This window comes from Lates calcarifer, linkage group LG12 (assembly GCF_001640805.2).
Source record: "Lates calcarifer isolate ASB-BC8 linkage group LG12, TLL_Latcal_v3, whole genome shotgun sequence".
Taxonomy (NCBI): domain Eukaryota; kingdom Metazoa; phylum Chordata; class Actinopteri; family Centropomidae; genus Lates; species Lates calcarifer.
In genome coordinates, this window is record NC_066844.1 from 5857716 (window position 1) to 5885452 (window position 27737).

At 42.6% G+C, this 27737-nt stretch overlaps 1 protein-coding gene across 4 annotated transcripts in view; it reads right to left on the reverse strand.

Annotated features, from left to right (window-relative positions):
• Positions 1-27737, reverse strand: part of ephb2b (eph receptor B2b) — a 120256-nt gene that overhangs the window by 36051 nt on the left and 56468 nt on the right. For all 4 annotated transcript variants that reach the window (XM_018704414.2, XM_018704412.2, XM_018704413.2 and 1 more), the window contains exons 4-5: positions 2437-2592; positions 83-418 (exon numbers count right to left, since the gene is read on the reverse strand). In XM_018704414.2, coding sequence (XP_018559930.1) covers positions 83-418; positions 2437-2592 — 492 coding nt within the window. The remainder of the gene's footprint in view (positions 1-82; positions 419-2436; positions 2593-27737) is intronic.

A 27737-nucleotide genomic window follows, 5' to 3' on the forward strand; every position in this document is an offset into this window, starting at 1 on the left:
AGAAGAGAAGAGAAGAGAAGAGAAAAAGAGAAAACCACACGGGTAATATAAACTGTACAAAAAGACAGATGGGCCCACTTACCAGCCTGATTAGTGGTAATGTTGACTGAGGCATACTGAGGGGAGTAGGGGCTCTGATCTGACACCCCGTTGACAGCCTGCACCTCGAACGTGTACTGCGTGTGGGCCAACAGGTCACTAATGTAGACCCGGGTTTCTGTCAAGCCCAGCTGACGGGGCAAAAACTGAACGTTGTCCCCGCAGCGGGTGCAGCCTCCCCGGCCTCCACCACAGCTCTTGCAGATGATGTTGAAGACTACATCCTCACGGCCCCCTGAGTCCCGAGGAGGCATCCACTCCAGCATCACAGAGGTTTCGTTCACGCTGGAGATGACATTCTGTGGAGCTGAAGGGACAGCTGGAAAACACGACAGCCATTCTATGGTTAATACCTGAGTGATTAATGAGAAAGACTAATATTTTCAGAAGTAAGCACTTTGAAACATTGTTCATTTCTTTTAAAATTTTCTATCCCGGGCGTGGTCATAAATTTATCTTAACGAAATAGGGGAAAAACTTCATAAAAACACATCACATTATTGAAGTTTGGAGATGAATGTTAACTGGTATAAAATATGGTAATATAAAATGGTGGTGCTGCTGGATCCTGATCTGTATCAAAATAAGCCTACTTGTTTCTTGGTTGCAGGGCCTAATTTTCCACCAAAAACATCATCAGTTTGGTAGAAATAAAAATGTGAAGTTGAGTTGAACATTAGATTATATAAACTTCATAATTCCATAATTTCTCCAAAGTCTTAAATATATTGTAAATATACATAATGTAAAGGACACTGTACTTTTGCATCAGCTCCATTCCACTGCTGTGTGTCCTTGATGACATAGATGGCATAATTGCTAACTCTACTTAAATAACCTCTACACAGGAGCAGGGAAAGTCTAAGATACTATAGACTCTTTGAGGTCTGTGCTGACTGCGTTCCAAGCTGGCAGCGGCTCTTCCCTCGGGATGTCCATTTACACTCTCTCATTTTCCACGCTGGTGTCCACTTTGTCAAGTGTTTTCTTAACATCTATTCTTGACAATTTTCTCATGGAGAATCGTATAGGGTTACTGCAGCGGAGAGAGACCTACTGTTTCTCCTACTGAGACATTCTTAGCAGCTAAGCATTACGGGGTGGAAACTTTCCACATGGTGAGTGACAGGCCAAACAAACAAACAATGAGAACTGTTTATCTTTTACAGTCATGTGCACCTAATTATGGAACACGTACCCTCCAGGACTAATGAGATAAACAATTCCACTCCGCCCACAACATCCTAAATCTGAATCGATCACTTCTTATTTAACCTCCTTTTAATTGGCAGCAATTAACACATCTCCGGCTCTGGAAGGAAGCCCACTGGAGTGCCCTTCTTGGTGTCTCCTCATACATGGAAACATAACTCCTCCTTGGCATCTCCTTCCTGGGGAGGGGGACTAATATTCCCCCCCATTAGCTGGCGGGCCACTCTGATGGGCCCATTCGCTTGCTTTAATCAGGCCGGGCCCTGCTGCGCTTAATACGGGTGACGTGACGCTGCTGCTTTCTCATTCACAACAGCTGCTCGACTCCCAGAGCCAGGCTTATGCAAATCTCCTTTGTTGGAAACCATCAAATCTTTTCCCTCCTCTTTCCCCTTTCAACACGTAGAGAGGGAGAGTGAGGAAAAAACACTACCAACACGTTGAAAGGAGCTTTTTTTTCCTCACTCAACCCGGTTTTGTTTTAGTTAGACCACACTCTATGCACTGGCTCTCTCTTTCTCATACACACAACCCCTTGCTCCCTCTCTCGCGAATTCCCTCTCCGTCTTCATTTCTATCTACGTGTCTTTCCCTCATGCTTTACCCCCTCCCTTGCTCACTTTTGCTTTGGTCTATCCTTGCGTCTTTCTCTCCCTCTCTCAACCTCAGTGTCAGCCTCAAATTCAAATTCAAATTCAAACAGCTTCATTGGCATGACAAGAGAGAGTCTCGCCTGGGCTCATTCTCCGTGCCTGCCCCTTCACAAAGCTACGCGCCCTGGCCCAGTAACCTCTGCACTGGCTCAGAGTACAGGCTGTGTGATGTTGAGGAGGGGCAGCCGAGCGTCGTGTAGTGGGTCAGATCTGTGGACAGCCACACTATGGGCATGTCAGCGTCGCGTTCATGTGAGGGACAGCTCTGACAGGGTTTCTCTGTTTGGAGTTACACAGACTACCACTGTCCTTTGATCCCGGGGCGCTTCTGCTTGCGGGTGTGAAATGTCTGCGTGTCAAAGAGTTCATATTTGAAATCAAAGACTTTGCAAGCATGTATTCATCCCTGTGTGTATAATTGTGTGGAGAAACACTTCAAGTTCTCATATAACAACTTCACTACAATACATACTTGTGCAAGGCATCTGGAGGGGATCGGAGTCGGTGCGGTAGTATCCATTGCGGCAAACGCAGTTGATGGCGCCTTCACTGGTGGTGCGGCTGTTGATGGGACACTGCATACAGGGCTCATCTCCTTGAGTCGGCTTGAAGAAGCCCGACGGACAAGCTGAAAGACAGAGGAGGATAACTGTAAGGATTGGGACAAAAAAATAACCACTTTTTTTTTTTTTTCAAAAAGCACAGTGAAAAAATGCGTTTCTTTGTATGAATAACTTTCACAGTATGACACCAGAATACAATATAATATCACATACAATATAAAGGGAACAGGGCTTCAACTAACAATTATTTTTGGATTAAGTGCTTAAGAATTTAAATGTCAGATTACTGTGAAAAATGTTAAATGTGTGAGAGCAGGGAGTGATGTCTTTAAATTCCTGGTTTGTTTCTAATCAAGCATCCAAACTTCAAAGAAACTCAATTTATAAAAACACAAATAGAATAAAAAACAGATTTTCACTGTCAATAAATTCTCATTTCTGACTAATCATGTCTCATTTCTGACTAATCATTAAGTGACTAACACTTAAAGGGACAGTGTTAACCACACAGTAGGCAGCGGGTTTAATTAAGCAGTCTTTATACACACATTGAGTATGTGTCTGATTCTGAGATATTTGGTTTCATTGTGCGACACAAGTGAACAGAATTAAAAACATCCCAAAAGAACACATGTGCCACCAGAGTCCAACATATAAATATATATCAGCCACTCGATATGTTCAGCCTTGCATGTGAGGCAACTCTCTGCAGATAAGGCAACATGGCAACATCCTGTAAGTTTGCTTTGAATTATTCACCATGCTCTAGTTGCCTGAGAAATCTCTGAAGTGCCCTGCTTTCTGTTAAGAGCCCTTTAAAGGGCCTCTCTCTGAAAACCTGAGAGGAAAGTTACATTCATGATACAGACAAAGATGAACACACACCGCAGCTGCCATTAAATTCTGTATTTGTGCATCTGCCTGTGTTTGGGTGAATCACGGGCTGTATGAGGGGTGAATCTGTTTGTGTGTTGCCATAAGCATCAGTCATTGCAGTGATAAACAAACCAACTTAGTTGTCTGTGAAATCCCCTTATCCTCTCCTGAGTCACATTCCGCCTAAACCTTTGCTGCTAAAATAAATAAATAAATAAATAACCCTTTTCCAGCATTTGCGCCTGCACTGTGTCAAGAGCTTTTATTTTCTATCTTGGGCCAAACCAGCTACAGTTTTGCTTCAGGTAATCCAGCTCCCACCTGCTCCACCGATAAAGGAGAAAATACAGAGGTGTTGGAAGTACAGTAACATGAAAAATTCACACGGGATGCACCGCATATCTGAAGTTCAAAACCCTCAGGTCTGTCAGTGAAGTTGTTTTTCTTTAGTAACAGTATAAAAAGCATAATAATCTTATTGAGTCTGTGGAAAGGAAACATAAAAGAAGCTTTTCCACCAATTTATGGTTCTAACATATTTATATCATTTTTAGATTAAAGGTGGTAGGTTCAGTGGAATGTTTTTTTTTTTTAAATCCACAATCAAAGCTGATTTGTGTGTGCTTGCTTAATATTTAAAGCAATTTGTCTGAGTCATTATGGGATCCGTTTTTCCCATTTTCTATATATTTCTAAAAACTTATGTAACCTATAACATGACTACAGTTTTAAAGCAATAAAAAATACAGCTATTATTTCATTCTGAGGCTGTTTCAGCAATTACAGCCCAACTGTAGCATCTGGAATATGGAAACATCTGCAGCTGAAACTCCCATCTAAAAGAGGGCAAATCACAAGGCAGAATTAGTCCGGGTCCAATCCCAGTGTTTATATTAGACAGACACATCACTGTACTCAGAGACCCTACAGGCCGGGAATTGCTGCTGTTTTTTCCCCTTGTAACTCAGAGTACATTACTCAGAGCCTTCACCTTCTACATCTGCCCTCTGTATAATGATCCTACAATTGTGACGTAATGTAAAATGTATTTTGCAAGTAAATAAAACTTTGAATGTGTGGTAATTGTGGAAAAGGATGGATATAACAATGCTATTCTTTTGTTTATTTTACTGATATTCAGTAGATTGATACATTATATTGGTCTTGCTGTATCACCTATTCAACGAGAGAGTGGCTCAATTTGATCAGCCAACCCATTAGCTGAAGAATGGGCACAGAAGAAACTATTAGTGAGTGAATGTATGTTTTGAAATGGGAACACATTTTTATTTACGTGTTTATTTAAGCTGCTATGGTCCATTTCTGTCATCACAAATACAAGTGCCAATGAGAGTTATTCCAAAATAAAACAAAACAGAAAAGTTATCTTAAATATCTCCTCACTAAGTATTAGCTTTGACATGTTTTTCTTCTTCTATGATTAATGGGGGAAAAGGTTTTGGGTACAGAGCGAAACATGAGGCCTGGACATTCACACTGCCAGTCAACAGAATCAGTGAATGAGGCCCAGGCAACAGCTATGTGGGGAATTGGGATTGAACCACGGCGGCACAGTGAGGTCTATGGGAGTGCGGCGCTCCGAGGAGCAACACCAAAGGAAACGGCATAAAGAGGTTGTGAAGGGAGGGAAGGAGAGAGAAGTGTAAAGATGAAAAACAAAGAGACGAGAGGGGAGAGGTGGGGAATGGCTGTGTGTTTAGGAGTTTTTTTTTTTTTTTCGTAATTCAACATGTTACTGTGCGCACAGTGAATGTATGTGCTGCAACAGTATGCAAACTGTGCAGAACAATCAGAACAATGACTTTAAAATCTGCATGGGGAGGAAAGTGAAAGAATTTAATTGATAAGCACTTACAAAGCCGCACGATGCCTTGTGGTTGCACTTAAATATTCCAATGTTGGACAGCGTGCTGGTGGGTAATGAAAATTTTCCCACCAAGTACCACAAACATCCACACACACAATCCCCTGGGTACTGTAAGTCTGTTCCATTTAGTGTGAAGATTATCTAAGAAGAAAAGTACAAACCTTTACATTCAATTTGTCTGTTTATGTCAAAATTTTGAATTGTTTTAGTCCAAATTTTAGACATTTATCTTTTATTGCTATAAATGGTCAAATCCAACTAATACCTCTCCTTTATTTCACTTTTGTAATTTGTCATTTATGTTTCAAATTTCTTTGTTTTACCTTAAGCATACATTTAATTGTTTCATATGTACACATTAAAGTTTGAAAAATTCTTTAAAGCCTTTTACAAACAGAGAATCAAGTTAATTTGAACCAAAACTGGCACAAATTAAACAACTGTTCATCTAATCTCCGTTGTCTTCTTGACATGTTTCTTTAAATATTTAGCTCAGTGTTTTGTTTTGTTTAATGTGGAGAACCAGATAGATGGGGATTACAGCATAATGATTTTTCAAATAGTGCCAAACACATAATTCAGTTCAAAAAAGGCAAACAAAACTGATTTATTTACCATAAACAGACTATTTTTTGCCAATTGTTACATTTCTCTCTGTGACAAAGCTCTGTCATCTGTTACCTCAGAAAGTTTAAGAAAAAAAAGTATTTGTGGAACCCCATCCTATCCAGCTCAAGAGGACACAGTGTTGTGTGTCTTGGCATGCCTCTCTGTGCTGCCACAGTCATTATTTTGGGGAAATATTTGGGGAATTTCCACTTTATACCCAGATGACAGATTTTAAGAGTCGCGAAGTTGTCTGGTGTCGGATGTAGAGAAGCAAAGACGCGGAGAGCAGTGATTAAAAAACAGATCAGAGCTTTAATTCCCTACCTCCCTGCCTGCCCAGATTGCTGCTGTTGAGCTGTTTGATCACCATCCTGGCAGTCTCACTCAAAATACAAAAGCTAAAAGCTGTTTTTTTTTGGATGTTTCCTCCAACTTCAGATATCCCTCTGGCAAGAAGAGTTAATTACTGTAAGAATATTCACTGACAACAGCTCTTCTGTTGTTCCTGCTTCCTATACTTAAAAAAACAACATGTGCCACTATTAATATCATTAACATCAGCAAGGAAACGTGCCACGTTTTCCTATCAGATCTCTGGGGAATGCATATGTGGATTCTGGAAATGGGACAAACAGTGAAATGTGGCAATAAGTCAAGAACAAAAGCCGCACAGAAAAGCTTTAAGGGAATTTATAAACACTTCAAACTCAATTTAGTGGTAGTCGTGTCAAAAGTCCAGATCACCTCAAATTGGTTCCAGAGACAAAGACAGGCAAAGTCATTCTTAAATCTTATTTTTTGAAAAACAAGTGAAAACTTCTGCTAGTCGGGGTGAGACAGTTTTGTTTTTCAATGTTGCTTGATCATCTGAAGACCGAGTATTACATTACTTTTATCTAACACTTGAGTCTTAAAGCTCAATCTGAATAATACCTCCTCCCCACACACACAACACACAAACACACACAGACATTCCAAACCTCCAGCTGCTTGTGTCCGTCTTGTTTATGACTTTTAATAACATATAGTGACATAAAGGCTTTAATTAGGGGTTTTTTGCTAGACTCACTGAATAAAAATAGGACTGCCTGAGATGTAAGAGGTAAGTCGCTACTAGGGTGCTAGTCAGTTTTTACAGCAGGTAATTTGCTGGTTGTTTCAAAGGTTTCCTGAGTATTACAGCCAAAGAGATTTATGGCACATTGGAGATGAGACCTGCAGCTAAAACCATCTGAATCCTACAAAGTCTGTGTATCTGTGTGTGAGTATTTATGTGTGTATGAGAGACACAGAGAGGGAGAGAAGAGAAATACACACAAAAAGACAGGGAAAGACACAAGCGGGGAGAAAGAAAGAGAAAGGCAGGGAGTGTTGTTTTCAGTAGCAATGTCGACGTGACCAGCCATACTGGAAACACTCCCTGTGAATCCGGCTGCTCTGACCAAATCGGCAGTCGCACACACAAACACACAGCGCATAGCAAGTGGCCAAACAAAGACTGGGCATTTGACATTTCCATCATGGCTACCTGGGCAGTGCTGTGTGCTGTGTGCTGTGCGATTACAACCAGACAATCAGCTGGCTGATACCAGGTAATCCAGCCTAAGGCCACACCTATTGAGGGAAAAAAAAAAAAAAAAAACAACAACCCCAGCACCCCACCATCTCTCATCTCTCCACCAGCCGACAGAGAGACCCTTTTGTCCAGCAGTCTGGGACATCATGGCAACAACAGCGCACCCCCCCACACACCCCCCCACACCCACCCTTTCAGGGTCCAATCCACCCCCAACCCACCCCCTCTAAAAAAAAAAAATCCAAAAAATAATGAACACACCATTAAAGAAGAGACAAGGGAGACAAAGACAGGCAAGGTGTGCGTATGTGTGTGGTGTTCAGGGTGTGAAAGAGAAAAGGCTGGTGAGGTTAAAAAAAAAAAAAAAAAAAAAAAAAAAAAATCAGAGGTGCTAGGTTTTGTGAGCACAGCAGGAAAAAGTGCTGAAAGCAGTGAAAATGGCCAGCGTCAGAGGGATTGTGTGTGTGTGCGTGGATGCCGGGTATTTCCCTGTATTCCATTGTGACCAAAGAGGCCGCTACAGTGAGCCACGTACAAGTTTGGATCTCTATTTGCTTTGGTGCTGCCTGTAAAAACTATTTATATGAATCACTGCGGGGACACATCAGAGGCTGTCGTAAAAAGACATGCTTCTTTTACAAGATAGACCACTGTTTCTCAAGAGGAGAAAATTAGATTAAGACAACCTGTTAGCTTTTGCAGTAGCTTTTTCATTACCTCTACCATCCTGCAACCACAACTACAGACCATCGGCCCTTGAACTGGTCACATCTAAGTAGAGCGTAACCTTGTGAAATGACAGTCATGGCCGCAGATCAACCAGAGGAGAGCAGCCGCGAGTTGTCTGCCTGTTCCTGGGAGTGAGGACAAACTGGCCTGTGCCCGGCTGCCTCAGCACTTCCACGGGGAACACTAGCTAGCACTGTTTGCAACACAGGGTCTCCGCAATTCAATTAGGAACGCAGTCCTCCTCGCCGTCTAATTCAATCAGGCTTGTGTGAAACCTATTAGACAACTGGCATTCGCTTCACCCCACACACACACTGGCACACAAATGAGATATTCATTTCTCCCTCTGGGTTTCCATGTCTGGTGCAATTAACAGGTCTGGGACTCTGCATGGCTCCTCACACTGTAAGCCAGGACAATGCCAGTGTGTGAGGTTGACCACTGATGACCTACAAGGTGTAAATCAGGCTACTCTCAAACTCAAGGAGAGCACAGGGTCATTTATATGGGTTAGTTTGTGAGAAACTCCAGTCTGATTTATAACTAAGACATGTTCAACTTTTAGCAACCAGGGCAGTACCACTGCATTACCAAACCACTAAAAATAACGGGAAAAAGGACACAGGCACTTTCATGGGCTTAGCCAAAAAAAGAAAAAAACATTACAGCCACTTATTTTAATGATTAGGTGCCACTTTTAACTCTATTAACTTTAGTAGTAAACCCCACCCTTCAAGCTTTGGAAAAATGCTTCAGATCAGATCTGAGCGACTCAGAGACTCACCCTGAAGTCAACATTTTCACAAATACGTGATCCGTTTTAGTGCCTCAAACACCTCAAACTCATGTTTGCTGATCCAGACATCTTATATACATGCAAAGTTGTTGTTGTGTGTGTGTGTGTATGTGTGTGTGTGTCATGGGGTACGGGAGGACAGGGGGATGATTGGGAAGTGACTTTTCCCTCTGTGTCCCTCAGCATTTTGCTCTAAGCTGCATCTCCTCTGCAGTTGTCACAGAGATTATATCCCCTAGCCTCCCCCCACCCACTCACCCACCCCACCCCCAGCAGGCTCCTCTGAGACAGATTAGGAGCCAAAGTGAGCAGCAGATTAGCTGGAAATGTGGGACACCTGGGAAATGAGCTCGGAGGGTGAAGGTACCTCAGGAGGGCTCAGGCTCAAAGGACACACACAAACAGCACATGTACTGTACACACGCCTGGGAAACTTGAAAACACACAGGACCCCACGTCACACATGTCACACACACAACACAGAGAGTGAGAGAGAGGGAGGGAGAGAGAGAGAGAGTGCTCATTTAATTCCATCTTCTTCCGATACACATACATCAACACATAAATAAGCAAAGACCATAAAGAGGAAAGCTGCTAATAAACCCCATCTGGCCACTGCCCAGAGGACAATTTCAGCTCATACTGCAGGGGCTTAACCTCATATATGTGGCACATATACAAGGCTCACCATCTCAAGGTTTGGTATTTACAAGGACAAAAAGAAGTGTGGAGCACTGTTCAGAATGTCAGTGGCAGCTAAAAATACTCTGTAAGGGAAATATTAGTCATGTAACAACTGGTGTAAATTAATTTCCCACTAACTGACCTTATTTCTCATTATCTCCTTAACTTTGGCCATAAATAACACATGCGAGCAACATGGCACATATATATTGTGAAAACTGTGCATGAGATGTTTTCCCCCTATGTAATACATTAATACATACATTTTCACAGGATTCGTACTATTATTAATTATAAAAACATTACAGTTGGACTCTAGTGTAGCTTTAAATAGAATTATACTAAAATAATTGCATTTAACAATAACATTTTCTTCAACTATCAATTAATCTGGCAATTATTTTTTATTCATCTATTAATCTTTAGTCTATAAAGATGTCAGAAGAAAGTGAAAAATGCCCATTATTGTTTTCCAAAGCTCAACATGATGTGTTCAAACTGCCTGACTAGCAGTCCAAAACCCCATTTCAGTTTACAAGGATTTTAAAAAGAGGAAAACTGCAAAAAAATAAAATAAAATAAAATACATTTGAGAAGCTGGGAGTGGCAAATGTTTGGCATTTGTTTTTGATATATGCCCCAAAAGATTAATAAATTAAATTATTGCAGTGCTGATGAACCAATCAAATAATAATTTTAGCCATATATCAAGGCTGTGGTGAGTTACAGCACACTGAAGTGCATATACACCGCATCACACCACCTCAAACACTCAGCCTGTCTGGAGATAGTGCGTCATTCCCATGTGGCAAACGTTAGCTTCTTGATTCAAACAACGCTGGCAGAGTGGCCCTCTGTTCAAGACCACAATGCTCTCATGATGATCATCAGGTCATAAATACCAAAGGAAAAAAAAATCAGTGAAAACTATCTTAACCACAGTATTTCCATACTGTCTGATAACTACCATCTGTCAATAGAGGAGGAAACAGAGATGAAAGGGGAGTATCACTGGAGCCATGCATGCAGCACAGTAATAATGTCTGGAATTTTCACTGCGCTCCCTCCTTTTTTTCTTTTTCTTTCCCACTTTTTTTCAGCACAGGGGGAAAAAAGAGGCACAAATGTGGAATGGTGAAATTACAGGCATCTGAGCCAACACATATACGCACAGGGTAGGAATATGAACAAGGCTAGAGGGTGGGCGGTTGTGGGGAATAAAGTGGAAAGGGTCATTTCATGCAGGCAGATCACTTGACAGCTTGCTCTCCAGAGGATGCAGGGGTCCAATCAGGTTGCTGGTGGACCCCTTCGGTACACTGGGCTGCAGATGGCTGGGGTGTGGCAGGCAGCAGGCCCCTTTGTCGGCATTAATCTCCATTTAAGATGGCTTGTCAACCTTCAGGATCCACATCACATTGGAAGTGACTACCTCATGTTCCATTATTTGTAATGACACATCATTACCGGAACTGGAAAAATGTCACTCAATGCACATAATGGTACCATAATTTGAAATTATGGTGTGGGCTTCCATAATCTGGCCTCCGAATTGAGCCTCTGTGCTCAGATGGGGTAATTAATTCAGTCAAATTCTGTGGCTTATTGCATACGAGTGGGAATAGCAGATGCACGCATGGTGTTCAGTGGTTACAAAACAGTCTAATTCAAATTAATTCAGCTCAATAATTTTGTACAACGATTAAGAATTGACTGCTTTGCAGCCTTAATTTAGGATGTCTTGGTTAAACCATGTCACATCACTTCTTAAATTTTTTAATCTGTTTACACAACAGCAGGCTCAGCTTCACCTCCCACCCCCACCCCCCAACCCAGTGATGCTTGCTCTGTGGGGGTTCATAATGTTGCATAAAGTTCTTCTCCCCCAAAACAAAAGCAGCGCGTCCTTACATTGCATGCAAGCTGAAAGTAGAGACACTGAACTTTCACTGTCATGTGACACCAAAGAGTTAGTTATTGTGCTACTGTGTTCTTGATGGTGGGGGAGGGAGAGAAATAAAAGGACTACACCTGTCTTTTCATGTACAGCGCCGCCTGAGTGGGTGTACACTGTTTCGAATTTGAGACAGGTAGGAAATGAGGAGACTTAAGAGCGATCAGATGTCAAATTGTTAAGATGTCATTGTTGTGGCAAACAAAAGAATGTGGGCAGCTTCCACCCACCCTTGCCCTCATGGGAACAGATCACCTGCTGCTGGATAGCAATGCACGCAATAGCAATGCATCCCTGGTGACGCCCACCCACCTACGGCAGGATTGTACAGTGGGTGCAATGCTGAGTCCCTCCCTTGAAAAGCATCCTTTTTCCCCCTGCGGACAGTTGATCACATAGATTCCACACCATTCATGCTCTGTACCACAGCTCTCTGAGCCTATGATTCATGAATTCATTGTTAAGGTGTTTGTGCGCAGGATTGTGTTTACAGTACATGCCCTCCTAGACACACAGATCGATGTGTCTGAACTCTTTATGAGTTTTGACTGGGCCTGTCAGTGCCTCGGCCTCCCAAACCCCCAAATGCGCCCTTTGCTCAAGGACAGCTAGTTGCTAGGGCAACAGGAGCCATTGCCATGTAAGGCAGCTTCTTCGCTCCGTTCCGCAGGCTGCACCCAGACCTTACAGCCCCCGATCGCTGCCTCAGACTGCTGATGACAGTGGGCCTGGGTGGAGGAAGCGGAGTGAGTGGAGGTAGAGGAAGGAGAGAAGCAGGACGAATGGAGGATAAATAACCTCAGCGACCTGCTGAAGACATATAACGGGTTGGTGTAGCATTCACATAATTGTCTTGGCAGAGATAAGAAGCAATACAGGATGAATTACGCTGCCCCAGCCCGTGAAATAAACAACCCGTTACAGTTGTCTCACTGTTTTGGAGCTTGACAGATTTTGTAAAATATCATCAGCTTCATGTTGATTCCAATCTGCCCTATCTGGTTCAACAGCCAGCCTTTTTCCGTCCAACACAACATCCCCAGTCGCTGGCATCCTGGCCAGTACAGGTGAGAGGGAAGCAGGGAGAGGGAGAGGGGTGGTTGGCGGTGGCAGCAGCAACAGCGGTGGTGGGGTCCTTTGTGCCTGGAGGCAGATGTAGGAAATAGCTGACAGAGGCAATCACTAGTCTGTATGTGTGTGTCTTTCTGTGTGTCTGTGTTTGTAAAGGACAGCGCAGAGAGCAAAAGAGAGCAAGACAGAGTGAGAGAGAGAGAAAGGAGAGAGGGGGAAGGAGCGGGGACTTTACCAGAATCCAAACAAAGGCAGCGAGCAGCAGCAGCAGCTCCAAGCTCGGTGACAGAGGCTCCCCAAGGTGCAGTCTAGCTGATGGACAGGTGGCATAAAGGGGCTGCATGTTGTCCAGTCAGTAGGGACAAGAGGGGGTGTCACAGGGATGGAGGGTAAGGAAGGAAGGGAGGGTGGGTGGGGTGCGGGGGTCGGGGTGGCATTGCAAGGAGCAGCTGGTGCTGAATCCTGTCACTGTCCCTGTGTAACCCTCCAATGCACACATACAAACACGCAGAAAACACACACATACACACACACCTCAAACAAAGCACAAAAGATAAACACTGCCCTGAGCCGGTCTGTGAGTATCATGTTCAGAGGCTGGATTTTATATCTCCAGCCATCTCTCCCTGGAGTGTATTTATTAAAGATTATATCAATTCTTCTGACCACAAGCATTTAATGAGGCAGCAGGGAGTCTGAGTGAATTCTATTATCCATCTGATCTACAAGAGGAGAAAAAACAACAGCTGTAATGCGCCGATTTCGCACGCATGCATGCATCCAAGAAGCACACTCACATGCTTCACTTAAGAATTACATTACTAAAGTATTAAACAAAGGGGGTACCTCAAGTACCTCTCAGCAATGTAAATTTCTTTCAATAGCCAGTAAGTAGGAGGACACATTTTAACATATTCTTCCACTTAAGATTTTTGCAGCAAAAATTTTTTAAATGGCAATTTCATTAATTGTCCCATGACTGTGACCGAAGCTGCTCAGAATAAAACTAGGAGAAAGTGTGCCAGTGGTAAATTCACTGATCATGTGACTCGAGTCAGGCTCGCTCGTCAAATGGATAATATGCTCATGAAAATTCAAGCCATGACGTGCCACAGAAGACAAAACCACCAAAACAAGATTTCACCTGATATCAAGACTCAGTGATGTAACCTGAAGGAACTGAAATCACACATTTGCCACCACGCACAACACACACCCAAAATCTCTTCCCTGCACCATTACACCTGTGCCTGAAAAGGCTGGTATTGTTGGGAGGAGATTCATTTGAAGGCTTTAATGGCTGCTATTTAGAGGTGGAATACATTAAATAGCCCAATCATAGCTGCAGAGTGAGGTGGTGGCCCCAGCAATTTTATACAGCATGAATAGATCAACTAATTAGCCTTTAAATATGTCATTGATTCATCTAAAACAAGGGATCCCTGAGCTATTCATCTGCCTGCTTTGCGTCTTCTCCCCTTCTATGACTACATCCTTAACCCTGATAAAGGAGGGGCTTGGCTGGCTGGTCTCCCTTCCATTTGTCCTAATCAATGGAGGCTGTTCAGCACAGACCCAGGGGGTCAGTGAAATTAAGTACCCCGCTCACACAGAGAGTGATCGGGCTGGGGGGGGGGGGCAGACAAGCCCCTCTGTTACCTTGGCAACTTCACTACTGCTGAGTTGCCCCCAGTATATTCCTTCAGTCCAACTCTTCTTTTCTTGTTAAGATGATCTGCACCAAAATGGCTGCCTTCTAAGAGTGGTCATGTTGGAACTGTGGGCAATACTGTAATACTTTGAAATGTAAAAAATGACTATGGCACAAAACAGTATATATGTCCTCTAATAATGGCTTGACCTTTTTGCATCTAGAGAAATATATTTGTATGTCCATGGTCAATAAACTGAACATCGCCAGATGCAGCATAACACCAATATAAACATATCAGTGCTGCTTTGTGTGCAGTATGGCCATTTCTCACCATGGACACTCCTTGCAAACAAATTCCAAGTATTGATTTAGATATATGCAGCACTGAGGTGAGCGATAAATTATTCTATACTGCTGCAGATAAAGGTTCAAATGCTTGCATAGAATTACAAATAAATGGTTTTTCAGATGTGTTTCACAGAAAAACAAAACTTGAGAGCCAGGCGGCCGGGTACTCTCTAACATGTTGTAATAATACCTTTCAAAAGACAAATAATATTGTAGAGATGATTGAGAGAATAAGAGGCACTTTGAGGGCAACCAGAGATGATTCCTCATCTCCCCACACAGTGTCTACCAAATGAAAAACATGTATTTAATTTGGCATGTCTTTTGCTTAAGTAATATGTACTTACCTACTAAATTTTGAATCTGTTGGATCTTTAGGATCCCTGGTTTTCTGATTTCTAGTCATTAGTTTCTCCAAGGTCCAGTCTCTGCTTAGGAATGTTCCCTCACTCTACCAAGTGTTGGCAATCTGCACCTCATCAACTGGGATTTGAAGGAGGGAGGAAGCAACGGTTTCATTTTCTGTGTATTTTGGATTTTGTTTTTCCTGCATGGCCTGCAAAAAGATCAACTTGTGCTGTTGAAAGGTTCTTCTACAGTTGCGTAAACGAATAACTTCATGTAGTAAATTCACTTGACAATTTTAATTGTTTGTTTTGTCACACTCTTACTAATAGCTGAGTGGTTTTGACCATAGTATATCCAAAGCTCCTGTTTCAGTTACTAGGCTGTGAGGAAACAGCTCTTCATCTGTCCAACAGTTCACATCCATGCTGTGCGGTCTCTGGTGAGGCCTGTATGTCAGTCATCCTCAGTCAGACAGGATTAGTCGTACGACTAAAATTCACAAGACACACATGTCACACAGATACACAACCTTAACATAACCCACCTAGACTTAAGGCACAGCTATCCCCTTGGCAAGGCTCGGCACATTCCAGTACTGCATAACTGACATAGTAATACAGGCCGGAACATATCATCTTTGACATTAATGCTGAGGTGCTGAAAAGGTCATTGTAAAAATATAATGGTTGAGTTGATGCCTCTACCTTCTGGGGGATAGCTACTGTATTTACTCATAAGATGACAGTCACGTGAGTCATCAGAACTATGTCTGTTTGTGCCCTTGGCAGAGCAGCAATTTACAACAGAGGAAGACAGATGGGAACTGTTTAATACACATTTGCCTATACTGTAAAATACGCACAGATCAGGGTCAGAATCTGTTGTGGCCATGTTGGTTGCAAAATGTTAGTGAAGGTGTTAGAGAAGTTGAGGCAGCTTGAAATGAGTGAGACCCTGCAAAAAGGTAGACGGGCAGATTAGTCTTGGGTTCCTGGAGGCAGCGGGATTATCCCAGTGAGGCTAGTGGGGGTCATGTCAGTTGCACTCACACTAAAATCCCCATCCTTAGCAGACACAAAAAGGCCATGTGCAAAAAAAAAAAACACTTTACACATGTTTTAACCTGGCTGGAACACCTGATAGGTTTGATTATTAGAAAAAGGCACCAGAAAGGACTAAAGTTAATTTGTGTATTATGTGTGCGTGTTAATAGTTATGATTTCCTAAGCCCTGATCATCTTCTGTTCCAAATACTTTGAGACAAATGGGGGAAAAATATGTGCAAAATCTTTTTCAGTAGGTCTGGCATAGACAGTGAGAAAAGAGGAGGGGCTCAGACACAGTTAGTCATGCCTCACTGCATGGAAGTTTGATGAGGAAATGGGAAGGGCATCCATCCAAGACCTTTGATTTGTGGACTTCTGTCAACTCCCTTAACCAGAGACATAAGCGAATGATTAAGGAATAAGGAAAGACCTACTTGCAGCCCTTGGTGGTGATTTATATGTGCTCTTTCCTTGGACTGCACCAAGAGCCTTTGATAAGTGTATCGGGCTTCCAAGGTCCGATCAAACCGGCATGATTATCTGCCCCACCCCTCGCTCACATTCTGTGTCAAGTGGGGTTTCCTTATGCAGAAAGAACATTAACATCTTATCCCCATTAGAGTGTCAACATATGAAGTCAGAGATATTTTTTAGCATCTACCCTTTGGCTGTTATGTTTTATTCAGACTATTATGAATGTGTTCCACAGGGCACCACCAGGGGCCTCCTACGAGGTCAAATACCCTCTTATCAGCACAGTAACAGGTTCTGGCTCGACAGGCTCAATTAGCCAGCGCTTAATGCGGTGTATGAGGAGACCACGCTCTCAGCACGAGGCCCATATCAACAGAACCAGGGAGATGACAGACAAGCCGGGCCCACAAAGGACTGATTGTGGCAGGAGCCTGAAAGGTCGGTGAATGGGTAACGAGGGAGGTAGGACTTATGTTCTCAGGGGTTTTGTGATGTGGCTGATAAGAATCTTCCATCTGAATGACAATGCCACTGTAGAAAGTCTTCTGGATACATTACTTCAATGAGGTCAAAATCCTTAAATGAGCATAATGGAAGAGAGTGCCAATAAATGAGGTTTAAATGAAAGACTGTTCTATTGAAATTGAGACTATGGTGTATCTAATGTAATGTTTCCTTTTGCATACTTCAGCATTAACTGACGAGGCCAGACAGCTTGCAGCACGCCTTTGATGGGGCAGATGTTATTTTGGAAGGGCAAAAAGATAAATAGTGAGGTGTTTAGGCATGTCACCCTGCTGTTTTGATAAAACAATGATGGCATGTCTGGATCTCAGCTGCCTTGAATAGCACAACAGTGATCCTGTTGATGCCCATCCCTCTTGCAACACTATACTGACAGATAACGAAGCGCGTCAGAGCCATGATTTCAATCATAGGCAGTCATTCAGTAATGGGAAGCCTGCCTGCTGGCATGGTGCACACACAGATGGAATTTAAGCCATCTTTTGCCAAGCTTTCATTGGCTCTTTTCCCCATTGCCACACTTTAATAGCAGTGAGGTACAACACTGTGAATGATCCGTACTTAATCACGCTGCTTGCAGGCCCTGTAGATTCTCATAATCTCACAACTTTGCACCGTGTCGCGATAAAACAACTCCTGTCGGCCATGAGAGCGTGCATGCAACATTCAATGCTGTGATGAGAATTTCATAAAAATGTATGCTTTAATATGTGCCGGTGCAGGGTTTCTGCATAGAAGATACATGTGTACTCATGTTTCCAAGAGACCATCATGAATATGTGATGGTTTCTTGGCCAATACAACAGAGCTGAGATATGTTGTGTCTACCTCCGCTAAAAACATGTGGCTGTGTCTTCTTCCTCCTGCAGCCTCGAGACAAAGAAGATGAGGGGGGGGGGACTTAACTACAAGCAATCTGTTGAAATAGGCCATTATGGTGGAGGCATGCTGTGAATGCACCACGTCCCCAAATCAATACGTGAATTGCTATATTTAGTAAGAAGGTCGCAAGGAGGAGTTATCAAGGCTCTACAAGGAATGAGTGACATCAGTGTATCAGTGCTGCGCTTGGGTTGAGCCTGCTTATTTTAGATGCAGATGGCTCCAAAATGTCTTCTCTAGTGAGGGTTTCTCTCTGTGGAGAGCTGAGATATCCCTCATGGTGGCTGAGAATGTCACATGCTGCTTGGTGTCAATGTCATAACATTAACCTTCAAGCTGCTGCACTGAGATAATGAAATGAAATATTCGTGTTTTGTGCAGAATTATCATTCTAACTGATTCAATGCTATGGTTAAACGTATCGACACATTGGAGAATAAAAGCAATACCCTTCCAAAAATCTATTTAGCGCTCTCTGAGGCATACTGCACTTCAGCACTGACAAATAAAATCCATAATATGAAGTAACACGCGCCACTGACAGCCCTAAACTGTGCCAATTCATATCTTACTGTAAGGGGAGAGGAATCCACTCCCCTGCCAAGTGCATAACATCATGTTGTGTGGTTAAGAGACACATAGTATGGGTCTACACTGTATCATGATCTTTTTCCATCTCACCAGTTCTCTGTCTCGTTTTAACTCTGTCCCCCTGTGAGCTGACAAGTTCTGTCTTTTTGTTTCAGCCAAAATCCTCAGCATCATCATGACTTTGTACAGCAGGAAAAAAAAAAAAAAAAAAACAAGACAAGGGGAGAGCAGAATCAAAACAACCTCATTAATAACCGTGACTAATGTATTCCAGACGGCTCTTTAAGCCTGTTACTTCACAGAGAAGAGATGCCCCGCATTGCAAGGGGAGGCAGCAGTGGCCCTGGTGTGTGTCGAGACGGTGCCATACTGAGTCGTTTGGCGGGACGGAATGAAAACACCCCGCACATGAAAATGTGCTGATCTCCCCCCCTGCCTCCACCCCCACCCCCACCTAAACCGCCAGAATAACTCTGTAGAGACCACACAGCCTTGAGATGACCACAATAAACCAGAACACTGGTCCCAGCACGAAGTGAGCATTTTCCAGGCATCAATACACTGCGAGGCCAAACAAGGCTTTGTAGTAAACACCGGCGGGTGGTTAATGTCCGTATGTTAATGTCCGTATCCAGAGGAGTTGGATACGTGATTTTTCCTGTTTAGCCTGTTGACTGAATCTCACTGTTTTAGTGCCTCCCTTTGACTCATACACATTTAATGTACAGAGCTTTGCAGTGCAGCGAGTCTGTATTTTTAGTAAATAGGAAATCAAATCCTGACCTAAAGCACCTCATATTTCTTTCTTTTTTCATGTCAATACTAAAAACCCCATGGAGGTAATGGATTTTCAACAACCTATGAAATCAGTTTTGCCTTGTAGGGAACTATAGTTCGAGATACTGAACTTGAATAAAGAACTGTGAAAAGTTCTGTGTTCAGTCGATGGAAAAATTTAACAATAATGAAGATACTAATCTATTCCTTAGGTGCAATTAAGTGTATCAGCTACGTCCTCTCTTGAAATAATTCTGTTTTTTGCTCATGACCAATAAAATGCTCATTTTACTATATACAGTCAATTTTATGGTGTCTACAATTACCAGAAACTTGTGGGGTAGAGAATTACACGGAAGTGAAAGGCTATACTTCAGCCTAATAAAAAGAAATTAAACAGTAATTACTGTCTAATTTTCAAACATGATGGGGGCATAAAAACATTTTGATATCCCAGCACTGTACTTTAACTCATGCTGTGAAGTGCACAGGAAGCAACTGTTATTTTTCCACGCAAGGAAAAACAGCAGCCTTCTCATTAGGTTGTTGTTTACAGTCTCACCTCCTCCCTCTCCATATAAGTTTAGTATAAACAGAGAATCCCTAAAGACTTTACAGTATAAACTGTGGGAAAGAAGCACTAATCACAATGCAAAGACCTAGAGGTGGAGAGGAAGAGCATGGAGGAGAGGGGGAACATAGTAAGATTATTCTCACCCACAAACCACCAGTACATACTATAATGGACTGGTAGGAATATTCTGACTAGATAAGGGATTAGCCTGGCAGATTGTGCTACGCCTTTCATCTTCCAAGGCACAGCTAAAAAAAAAATGGTATCCTTTCGATGAACCCGGTTCTTTACAAGACTTATAAGAATTAGAAAAAGCATGTCGAACCGTACCTTTCAGCTGAAAGCTTGGGAATTCCACAGGAGAGTGGAACAGCTCATTATATTGAGTAATTTATTTGCTTAGCAGCTGCCCAAGGGGGAGTAAAAAAGTTTTAACATCCAGAAAATTTTGTAAGTAGTCCATTTACAAAGCCGAGCTGTCCCCCGCAGCAACTGAACACCATCCCCCCTCAACAAGGCTTCAACAATTAAACCAGGCCACTGGAGCCAAGATTGTTTTCCTGCCCAGCATCAAGTATGCTCATCCCGAACAATTACAGTCTTAATTGAGTCCTGTGGTAAACAAGCAGAAGTAAGGAGTGAGAATATAAATAACACAAATGATATGACAGTATGTGACAGGGAAAAAAAAATATCTTAAAAAGAACTGAACACCATATGGACAGTGTTGCTGTTGCTGTTAACCAGACTTACACACTGTATTTTGTAATAGCAGTAGTGATTTTGGAAGATAAGGCTTTAATATTCGGGTTAGCAGTGTTGGTCTGTTGGTTGGTTGGTTGTTTGGTTGGTCAGTTCAACATCATGGTCACTTTGGTCCAATATCTACATGATGGAATGACAATAAATTTGGTACAGATATCAGTGGGATAAATCATAATGACTTTAATGATCAATTGGCTCTGCCCTAATCACCAGCGGGTCATACTTCACAGGGTAGGTTTTACTTTGTGAAGTATCTCAACATCCACTAGGTCAGACATCGAAGATTTCCAAATGATGAATCCTGCAGACTTGATGTGATCCTCTGATTTTTCATTTAGTGCCACCATGACTTTGGCACGTGGTTTTGAGTGAAATATTTCAAAAATTATTGGATGCATCACATGAAATTTGTGCCATCCTGAGAATGAATTGTTATACATAAATAAATTTCCCCTAACGTCTCATCAATCACCGTTATCAGGTCAAAAATTGAATTTGTCCACTACCTTGGTTTATGACTAAACATCTGTAAAACATGGTACTCCCATCATCCTAAGCTGTACTGTGTTTTGTGCTAATTAGCGGATGTTGGTATGCTAAGATGCTACACTCAGATCGTGAATATGATAAGCATTATACCTGCTAAACACCCGCATGTTAGCATGCCAGCGCCACTGTGCCTCAGTACACCGTCAACAAACTGATAGCATGTCTATAGATTCTTAGTATTAGTATATACTGAATAATTCTTGAGCCTTTTTTGACCTGACAAAGATCTAACTGAGATCTAAACTTAGCCCAAATTATTTTGTGGTTTGAAGTCAGTGTGCAGGTGTTACTCTTTTATCTCTTGGGTTTTGACACTTGATCTAGTGAATAACATAAGATGTGCCCCTTCTGAGCAAAATGTTATTCACCTGGATTCACTCAGCAGTCAAGAACACACAGGTAGTAACCTGGCAAAGAAAACAAAATACAATCCTGCAGTGGTGGCACTTTACAGGGGGGAGCTTAAGTTAACATTGACGGGGCTTTAGAGGCATGTGTTCAATTTCAAACTGAAACACCATTCGGAAACCTCCTGGGGAGGATGATGACAGAAACCCTTGCTAGGCCGCTCCAACTTTTGAGTTGACATTAGCCAGTGGATTTCTAAACATTTTGGAATTAAATACCAAAGTAAAATAAATCTCAATATAAACTGCTTGATTTGGTTGTTGATTTTGCTCAAACACTGCAGAGGCCCCGGTGGCTAGATAAGGTTTGTGTGGACACGATCACCTCATAGGATTCACTGAGTTTAACAGAGATGTTGCCCTTGAATCCAAGGATACTTTCTGTCTCTGTTGTTTTTTTCTTATTTGGTCCCAGGCACTGGAATTAACTGTTAATTGAAGTCAGCCTTTTGTTTTCCTTTGAGAACAGGACGGTGTACTTTCTGAATCTAAATCACTTTGATTGCCAAGTAATTAAATGCACAGGAATTTATCTTAATGACACTGCAAGACAGATGTATCGACAACTCTGAGATTTACAGTCCATGCTGACTCATGGTACAAAGCAAAGTGGACCTCACAGCCTCTGAACAGAGACTTTGAATTTACACATCTTAACTGTGCTTCCACTCTGTTTAAGTACTGCATGTCACTGTTTATAAGGAGGAAGAGGAAAAGACTGCCTTTGTCACAGAATACAGTCAAAATATGTCCAGAAATGTTTTAATTTCAAGAACTAGCCTTATTTGTAAGCTGACAACTACACTTCTCTGAAAATATATAATGTGTTTTGAAAGGAGCTGTATCAGGAAATCTTCTCAGCACAGACAACCAAGTAATCCCTTGGCTGAAGTCAAAACCTCTGAATCACAAAATACTGGAGTTAGGGAGGGCATTAACATTCTCTCCCTGTGAAGTTTTCCTTTTAGGCTGCTCAAAGGAGATGATCTCTGGTGGTTATTAGTGCACCATGTTGATGGGTGGTGAGGCATATAACACTGATAAGAGGAACAGAAAAGAAAGAAACCTCAGTTCCTCATATGTCCTTGTTAATATTTCTCTCTGCCTATCTATTCTGATCTATCTCTACCTTCCCATCTCTCAGCCTCACCCGTGCAGCTGTTTAATCTTTAATCACCTGAAGTTTAACAGGGGAGAGATCTTTGTTGGTGGATGATGTTACTTTTTTTAGAATCCATTATAGTTCTGGAGCGTCCTCTCCATACGGGATGAAATGCCTATTCTCTGTTTTACTGTACTAGTACTAAGTGAAAGTCAAAGTGAGAGCCATTGTAGACTGCAGTCTTATGGTTACATAAGTTGCTGTCGTCAGAGGTCTTCTCCAAGGAACCAACTGTCAAATAATTCAAATGAAAATGAACTGAACAGCAAAACAATGAATAGCTGGTGAATTATATAACTAACAGATGTTTTTGTAATTCTACTCAGCGTTAAGGGGGACATATTTAAGTTGAGTGCACGCCACAACAGTAAGCACCTTTGTGTGTAGAGTAACACTATCTTACGCCGCAACAGTGTGATATTCTATGAGATTGAATGACCATGCTGTGCAAAGCAGAATATAGAATCAACCGTTTCAGTCTTTTAGCAAACGACCAAGGGGTTAACTGTGTGTGAACAACTGTGCTCATCTCTTGGATACTACAAAATACACGTGGCACAGAGATGTCAGGAATGGATAAGCTTTCTCTCCGCTCTCACTTTTAGAATAGCGCTGATGTAGGTCAACGGCATACAACACAAGACACCACAATCTTCTCTCGATGTTGACCGAGTTCTAATACTTCATTGGAAAACAAGGTCACTGATACTCGAGAGGGATTCCTGTCTTTAACAGTGAGCCCGATTGTTTCTCATCTTTTACCCAGACAGATGCTTGATCCATCAGTCTCCCTTAGCTGAGAGAGAGCGACTTGAATCCTCTAAGAGGACACGAGTCGAGGACATCTGAGAGAAAGAGCACATGGGGATGTTTTGACAAAGCCCCGGCCTTGTCCCTGATGAGAAAAGGCACATATGGAAGGATCTCTATATAGTGCACAGCTCTCATTTCCTCAGCGTCAGGACAGCCTGTCCAAGGCGAATTTATCATGAACAAAACCATAAGGTCTCAGGGTTGTCACCAAACTCTGCTTTCATGGAGAAACACCAGAAAACTGTCTGTGGTCTTCTGGCTCTCTGATATCTCTGGGCTCAGGGAGAGACAGGAATAGGTGTTACAAGCAAGAACCAGACATGCAGGAAGCCTCTGCAGTGGGAGAGATGACCAATAATGTAAAGGAAAAAAAGGTACTGGGTTTATAAAAAGGTTATACTGTCTGAATTTGAGATTCAAAAGATGGTGTGTGATAATGAGGAGTGTGACGGAGGGGCACATGGAGCAGAGCCTGACATGTGCAAAAACATGTGGAAAACGTTTACCGGCTTAACGGGCCACGATCTTTGAGTTCAGGGAGATTCGCAAGGATCGCAGGTCACGTTATCGCATCCACATATGATGAATGTGCTGTGAAAATAAGGATGATAAAGTGTCTGTGTGTGTGGGTGTATGTCCCTGTGTGTACACATGACTGCCTGCTGTAATTTGATTTGTGCACTCACTCTGCTGTAATATATATTAAAAGGGCTGTATGTGTGTTTAATTTTGAGTTTTTCTCTCATTACACTCCCTCCTTCCTCTCATTAGAGGCTTCCTGACACTTTTTTTTTTCTTGTTTGCTCCCTCTCTCCTGCTGTACGGATAGCATGCAGGGTGCAGAACAGACAGAGAAAAAGAGGACTGGCCATACTGAAATCCCATCACAGTGGGGAAGAGGGAATAAAGGCTCCTGAATGTTCCCTAAGGCCTCTGCGGACAGAATGACATGTCTTGGAGCTCGCCTGCTCGCCTCCTGCTGTTGCAACATCCTACGCTGTGCACGGACCAAAGAGGCTACCTCTATCAAATATACATCACAGGCTTTTATTGAGTCTAAATGAAAAGATCAGTAATGGAAATTAAGTCATGTTGACTATGATGCCATTTAACAGGCAAATGCTGCAGTAATGAACATCTGCTCAGGCGCTAATTTGTATTCCTTCTGCTTAACTAAACAGCTCGTATCAGCAGTAGAGGCAGCCATCAATCTGAGAGAATAAGTGTGGCTTTTACTTTAACATAATATTGTGTGAATGCCTATTGTGTAGGCAGACTGTTGACATTTTCGCCTCTCTCTTTTCCTTATTTTCTCTCCCCCCTCCCTCGCTCTCTCTGTTACTGCAGCTCAATGCAAACCTTCATCTTTGTTTGCACAATGCACAATGCAGCAAAAGCCTTGAGGGGGTGTGTTTGTTTTGTTTTGCTTTGTGTCTTGTTCCAGCACAGAGGACAGTCATCCAGTCATCAGCGTGGCTGTTCCCCACGTGTGCTGTTAGTCAATTAGAGCTGCCATTAAAGACAGGGGCACCCAGGGAAATAAAGGCTGCAGCATGGATTTGTCTGTGCTACGCTGATTTCCACCCTTAAACGCTCTCCAGACGAAGAGACTGCAATAATTGGGATTCTGACAGTGGGTTAGGGGGGACTCATTTCCTGCTTTCGCCTCCTCCCCTTTGCTTTTCCGCGCAATCATGTCTATCCAATCATGTCTGCCCAGTGCCTACCTTTGCACTCGATCCCCCTAACTCTCTTTATCTACAACCACATTCGGCTGAAGAATTACTGAAGCCTTCCCTCCTTAATCTAATTTGCTCTGGTGCAACTGCAGGAAACATGCTTCCAAGCAAGCTACTACCTACCACTGATGCAGACCTCACGAAGAGACCACCATTAAAAGAGGTCCTAGTGTTGTTCCAAATTCTCCACATAGTGACCTTAAAATGCTTATCATTCGTGTGATTTAGTGACTCGCTGCGGGCACTGATGTGCATGTTCAGTAGAATTTGCCTTTACACAGTATCTGAATCTTGGAATAGTGCCACTGCCTGTGAGTGGGTTGGTATGGTTGCATGTACACCTGTGTAAAACAAATGTAGGTGAGATGAGGCTGTGAGGCTTTTTCAGCACTATTATTTCCACTACATCGAGTGGAAGCACTTGCAGAATCTGTAACAGTTGCACTTTTTTCTCCATCGTCACGCTGTGTGATGTTATGTGTTGACTCTTCTCCCTGCAAATCTGGGCCACAGGGCCACACAAACGACTCTGCTTGTTTTATGATGCTTTTTTCTTTTTTTCCTGTCCAAATACAATCATTAACAAAAACATAACCAAGACATGAATCAAGCTGTTGTTATCGCTGTGACAGATTGTCTCCATCTGAGTCTTCACTGACTCCATAACACGAGCCACGCTCCCACAGTCAAGACCCTTGAACTCACAATAGCATGGGGTTAGATGATCAGATTACAGTGAAAAAACACACATGGGCATTGTTAAAGGAGTTTGCAATTCCACCCATGAACATGGCTCTCATTGTGCCCCACTGAAGAGAATGCTTTTCATTCTGAAGTGAACAGCAAGGGCAAACAGGACCTCATGTGTCTCTGTGGTGCACCATCTCCTCAAGGCTCTGAGGGGAAATCAGATCTCTCTTTTCAGGGCCGTCTCTGCTGAAAGGCCCTGGTGTGGTTCCTTCACTCCCAGCACTTCTTAGGGAGGAAACTTAATCTCACTTGTAAGACAATCGCAGAGAGAAAAAGGCCTCAGCAATTTGATGTAAGCACCCCCTTCTACTGTCAATATTTTGACAGATTTCATGACAGCGTAATTATTCGCCGGGATCCCTGCCAAGGATTTAATTGTTACATGCGTAATTACACGTTTAGTTGCAGAGATGTTGGAACAAAGCATCGGTTGTGTTATTAATATTGCAGTACAAATAGTCTCTTTCATCTTGGCTGCTTTATGCTGTGGCTCCATAATCCAGCTATGAAAGGGGATATTTCACAAACCCTCTGAGGGCACCTCTCACAAATCAATTCATTACCCCCATAATATCGGCAGGCAAAGGCGCATCTTTCATAGATCAATTCATTATCCAACTTCTGGCAGTTGAAAAGCGGTGGCTGACCACAGTTTTGAGCATCGATATCAGCTTTCACTGTTTGGGAAGATGACTAGAGAGCAGACCAACTGGTGGCAGCTTTCCATCAAGAGGGGCTTCTGAACAATAGAGGGACCGCAGAATAATATCATTTTTTAACTGTAATGGTTTTATTTTCTTTTTTGGTCAAACACACACTTCCCAGTTGTTTGCGCCAAGGCTCATAACTATTGTATGGAGTCATAAAATCCATCTCCGTGCATAGCGTTTTGCTGCATTCCACAGCTGCACTCTCAGATAATGCATCTCCCTCATAAAGCTTTAATATTCAGTGAATCCATCACATGATGAGGGAGGACAAAGTGACAGAGAGAAATGGTCACAAATTTGTGTTCACATATATGGGCCTGTGCCATGATCACTACAGTTTGTCTATGAGCACTGCAGTACTCAAATCCATAACTTTAACTACTGCAGTAGAGCTGATAAGAAGAGAGGAGTCAGTGAAGCTTTGCCTCTGGTGGTCCATGGGTAACAAAGCCTGTGTTGTGCAGGTAGGGAGAAATAAACAAGGGCGTGGACAGACATGTTTTTCAGTCAGAAATTCTCATGCCCAGCACTGCGAGGATATGAAATGGATCAATGCGCTCTCCCTGTTGAGCGGACAGCATTTAATTGTATAATCCCATTTAGCACAAAAAAACCCACCATGACTGAGGACACCCCTGAGATGTTCCAATCCGCCACATGCAGTGAATTACTCCTAGGTAAAAAAAAACCAAAAACAAGCGGATTTGTGTAATTATGCATGGATGTGCATTCGGAGTGGCTCGCTACAACGGGGTAGCCACCATCATCACGTGCCACTTATTGGTCTGTATTCCTTAAGGAGGAGCTGGAGCCTGTCCTCATTAGTAGTCATTGAACGGGGGGCCTGGCAGTGTTTGTGAGGCAGCACCCATCACGTTTCACCCTCCTTGAACACAGGCGCTGGGGGGATGTG